The sequence below is a fragment of the Panulirus ornatus genome, chromosome 30 (assembly GCF_036320965.1).
Source record: "Panulirus ornatus isolate Po-2019 chromosome 30, ASM3632096v1, whole genome shotgun sequence".
Taxonomy (NCBI): Eukaryota; Metazoa; Arthropoda; class Malacostraca; order Decapoda; family Palinuridae; genus Panulirus; species Panulirus ornatus.
Genome location: NC_092253.1, coordinates 23,914,044 through 23,918,935, shown reverse-complemented (window position 1 = coordinate 23,918,935; position 4,892 = coordinate 23,914,044). Strand labels below are relative to the sequence as shown.

Genomic DNA, 4,892 nt, shown 5'->3' with positions numbered 1-4,892 from the left:
AGAGAGAGAGAGAGAGAGAGAGAGAGAGAGAGAGTGAGAGAGAGAGAGAGAGAGAGAGAGAGAGAGAGAGAGAGAGAGAGAGAGAGAGAGAGTCTTGATAAAACTATAATTGAAAATTGTGGACAGTTCGTATGGCATACAATTTCATTTTGAGTATCGAGAACAGACAAGACACGCTACCACAGTCAAGAGGGAACAGAGAGGAAAACAGCAGAGGGAAAACAGTGTGACCCACAAAACTGTTAACACTCTCTTGGTTTTTACCAGCTTCGTGAGCGCCATGTCATGCCTCAAGTAGTTCTCTTGACGACCGTCCCGGAGCTGGGGTGGCGCTAGTTGTCTTCACTACAGGTCATGATATTACAGATACTCTCTCTAAGCGAATATATCCATACCTATTCTTTTTGTTTGAGTGACACAACAAAAGCAACATCATACGGATCCATTTATGGTTTGAATCTCTTCCTGCAGTGAATGTAGTGAAGAATCATATCAGACAGTTCTACCATATCAGACAGTTCTACCATATCAGACAGTTCTACCATATCAGACAGTTCTACCATATCAGACAGTTCTACCATATATGACAGTTCTACCATATCAGACAGTTCTACCATATCAGACAGTTCTACCATATCAGACAGTTCTACCATATCAGACAGTTCTACCATATATGACAGTTCTACCATATCAGACAGTTCTACCATATATGACAGTTCTACCATATCAGACAGTTCTACCATATCAGACAGTTCTACCATATCAGACAGTTCTACCATATCAGACAGTTCTACCATATATGGGAGCACTGGAGCTATTTTTTTTGTGATTATTATCAATGATGTATTATGGGGAAAGTTGTACAGGGGTGTTCCCCCTTCCCTTAACCTTATATACATCCCACATATTTACTCTTATGTGCATACATATGTATACTTAACACAACCTCAACCAGCTCTGTATACCTGTAATGCGGTCACCATCACCCACACGCACCTGTTTTGTGTGGGGCCACTCACACCTGCTCCCCACAGCCCCTATAGACACACAGCCATTGGGGTATTTAATACAAGAGTCAATTATCAATCGTTTCACGCGTCAACTCAGGTTTGGACGCTGGAAATAGAGTGTCACAATGTACGAATCCAGGAACAGCTGGTACCATTAGTGACGTCAGGAATGGAGGGGTTTCCCTGTCTTGTTTGTATCTTTCTCTTTGTATAGTTGCCAGTTGTCGTAAGTTCAGCCCAAAGATAAGCTTCATCGTCCCCATTTCTCCGAGTTGTCTTGGATTTTACAAGCAGCTTCATAAATGAGCGATCACCAAACGCCATATGACTAGGGCTAAGGTCGATTTCTATAGCGATTAAGGGCGATTAAGATCGGTCAGGACTGAATCATCTTGTGTGTGAAGGGGACGTTTTTCACTCGTGTGTTTACATGAGTTACCTACCGTGTTACTACTGCCATTCTATAACACACTAATGTGCACTGGTCATTTCCAGCGAACGCTATATATGCATATTCAGACACAGGGAAAATATGGCCAGTGCCTACTGATTAGGAGGTCAAGTTCTGAGGTCTAAAGTTACCTAATCATTTGTCTTAATTCCCAGTTTGAGGTGGTGAGGTAATCGGGGACTGAGCTAGTCACTTGCACATGGCAAGGAGGCACTATATAAAGTCGGTCCGTCGGAGTGTAGGATCATTCCCTTGGGTCTTCCCGCCTGCTTCGTATCTCATCCTCTCTCGTCTCTCACTGACTAGGTGTTAGTTACCCACCATCACAGAGTAACCAAACAAGAAATATATAATTACTATATACTCTTTTTACAGCATGTTATATTACGTTGCTCTGGGAGAGCGACATAACGATTCTATAGACGCAACGAACGACAATAGACATCAAAGAACTGCAATAAGTTAAAAGTATTTAATCCGACGTGTTTTTAACAGATTTTGAATCTCCTTCTGAGGACGATGGCTCGAGTAGTTCCCCTGGTGGCCATCCTGGTGCTGGTGGTGCTGGCTGTCTCCACCACAGCTCACGGTAAAGTATTCTTATAGCATTTCCCTCAGGATGAATGTCTCCTCCATTCCAAATGATCCTTGTTATTGAAGGATTAAACGACATATTCGTTATCCCATGTAAGAAGTAAGATGCTGAACGTGTTCCCAATCAACCCACGGTTGTAGAATCGAATCATGTTTATATATCTGCACCATTTCATCTGCCACAGTCCATTTCCTGTTTTCCATAGTTATCAAGACTGGAGGAATTGTTGACATGTCTTGTTTCCGTCCATCAGTACATAGCACAAATACTGATGGATTATCTTCGTTATTCTATTCGTTTTATCTTGTCTACCGGTTCCTATACGACCTCCCTGCCACATGATGTCACATCCTCATACCTATATGGAAATAGAGACATGCCATCCACCACTCCTTGTCACACCTAAATGCACGAGAGAAAACACGATCCACTTATCCAATTCCCTTCAGTACACGTGTGTGGTGGGGTTGACACGCCATCTCAGTAGTTCACTATAAGTCTATGTCTATATTTCAGGTCTCACACGTGAAGAGATATGCAGACTTCCAAAAGATAAGGGGCCATGTAAAGCTAATGCCTCGCGCTACTTTTTCAACTCAGCAACTGGGCGATGCGAGCTGTTCCAGTACGGCAATTGTGAGGGAAATGCCAACAATTTTGTCACTGAGGAGCTCTGCTGGAAATTCTGTGGGTCCAACTAGATCAGGAAGTGTTGTGTGTGTGTGTGTGTGTGTGTGTGTGTGTGTGTGTGTGTGCTTATATGATATGAACTGAACGTCCAAATGTCATGTGATATATATATATATATATATATATATATATATATATATATATATATATATATATATATATATATATATATATATATATATATATATATATATCCTGACTCCTTCTTCCAAATGGGAAACAGAAGAAGGAGTCACGCGGGGAGTGATCATCCTCCTCGAAGGCTCAGAGTGGGGTGCCTAAATGTGTGTGGATGTAACCAAGATGTGAAAAAAGGAGAGATAGGTAGTATGTTTGAGGAAAGGAACCTGGATGTTTTGGCTCTGAGTGAAACGAAGCTCAAGGGTAAAGGGGAAGAGTGGTTTGGAAATGTCTGGGGAGTGAAGTCAGGGGTTAGTGAGAGGACAAGAGCAAGGGAAGGAGTAGCAATACTCCTGAAACAGGAGTTGTGGGAGTATGTGATAGAATGTAAGAAAGTAAATTCTCGATTAATATGGGTAAAATTGAAAGTTGATGGAGAGAGATGGGTGATTATTGGTGCATATGCACCTGGGCATGAGAAGAAAGATCATGAGAGGCAAGTGTTTTGGGAGCAGCTAAATGAGTGTGTTAGCGGTTTTGATGCACGAGACCGGGTTATAGTGATGGGTGATTTAAATGCAAAGGTGAGTAATGTGGCAGTTGAGGGAATAATTGGTATGCATGGGGTGTTCAGTGTTGTAAATGGAAATGGTGAAGAGCTTGTAGATTTATGTGCTGAAAAAGGACTGATGATTGGGAATACCTGGTTTAAAAAGCGAGATATACATAAGTATACTTATGTAAGTAGGAGAGATGGCCAGAGAGCGTTATTGGATTACGTGTTAATTGACAGGCGTGCGAAAGAGAGACTTTTGGATGTTAATGTGCTGAGAGGTGCAACTGGAGGGATGTCTGATCATTATCTTGTGGAGGCTAAGGTGAAGATTAGTATGGGTTTTCAGAAAAGAGGAGTGAATGTTGGGGTGAAGAAGGTGGTGAGAGTAAGTGAGCTTGGGAAGGAGACCTGTGTGGGGAAGTACCAGGAGAGACTGTGTACAGAATGGAAAAAGGTGAGAACAATGGAAGTAAGGGGAGTGGGGGAGGAATGGGATGTATTTAGGGAATCAGTGATGGATTGCGCAAAAGATGCTTGTGGCATGAGAAGAGTGGGAGGTGGGCTGTTTAGAAAGGGTAGTGAGTGGTGGGATGAAGAAGTAAGAGTATTAGTGAAAGAGAAGAGAGAGGCATTTGGACGATTTTTGCAGGGAAAAAATGCAATAGTGGGAGAAGTATAAAAAAATAAAACAATAAAAAAATAAATAAAAAATAGATAAATAATATTTATATATAGGGTTTGTAAAGAATATCTTGATATAAAGGGAAAATACCAAAGATTCAAATAAATAGGTGTATCTATTACTGTCACGAATGTGATAATGCAAAAAAAGTTTTGAATGTCTGATGATCATCAGTGTGAATCATGTAGTTAATTTCATAAATTGGGTCATTTACACTAAGAGCTATATAGATTATTCCTTTGTTAATATTAACTTGTGAGTTAGTGTTTATTATCTTAATGTACGTTGATCATTGCATACCATTAGGACTGGTATTAACGCTGGTGGATTATAGTCTTCGACTTTGGGTCATGTTACTGTCTTAGTTGATATAGTTATTAATAAAGGACGCGAGATATATGTGAGGAAGGTCCCTGCCATGGCATCATAGACTTGATTATAGAGTTGTGCTTAAGGAAACTAATATTATGTAACGACTTACTCACTTGAACATCTCTAATGAAGACCACATAATAAATGTAAACATGATGAATGAGTTTTGTTCCTGGAATACCAACTGATGAATGATGTCTAGGTGGTTATATTTTCTTCATATACAAGCAACATCTTGAACAAGCTTAAGCTGAAAGCTGGTAAGCAGGGGCTAAGCTTTCATTGGCATTGCTTCAGAGGGGCCTGAGAGACGGGTGGTGGGTTAGTGTGTGAAGGTTGTAGAGATCGTACCCAGGCCATGGGGTCCAAAAAGAGGGAGCCCGGGAATTTCCTGGCATCTCAGAAAATACAGAAAA

General features: G+C 40.9%; 1 protein-coding gene across 1 annotated transcript; it reads left to right on the top strand.

Annotated features, from left to right (window-relative positions):
* Window positions 1–1,696: 1,696 nt before the first annotated feature.
* On the top strand, window positions 1,697–4,632 carry LOC139758494 (kappaPI-actitoxin-Avd3c-like). Its single transcript, XM_071679985.1, has 3 exons — window positions 1,697–1,769; window positions 1,957–2,050; window positions 2,573–4,632. Exons 2-3 carry the CDS (start codon window positions 1,981–1,983, stop codon window positions 2,755–2,757), a joined length of 255 nt encoding a protein of 84 aa, XP_071536086.1. The 5' UTR covers window positions 1,697–1,769; window positions 1,957–1,980; the 3' UTR covers window positions 2,758–4,632.
* The last annotated feature ends 260 nt before the right edge of the window (window positions 4,633–4,892 follow it).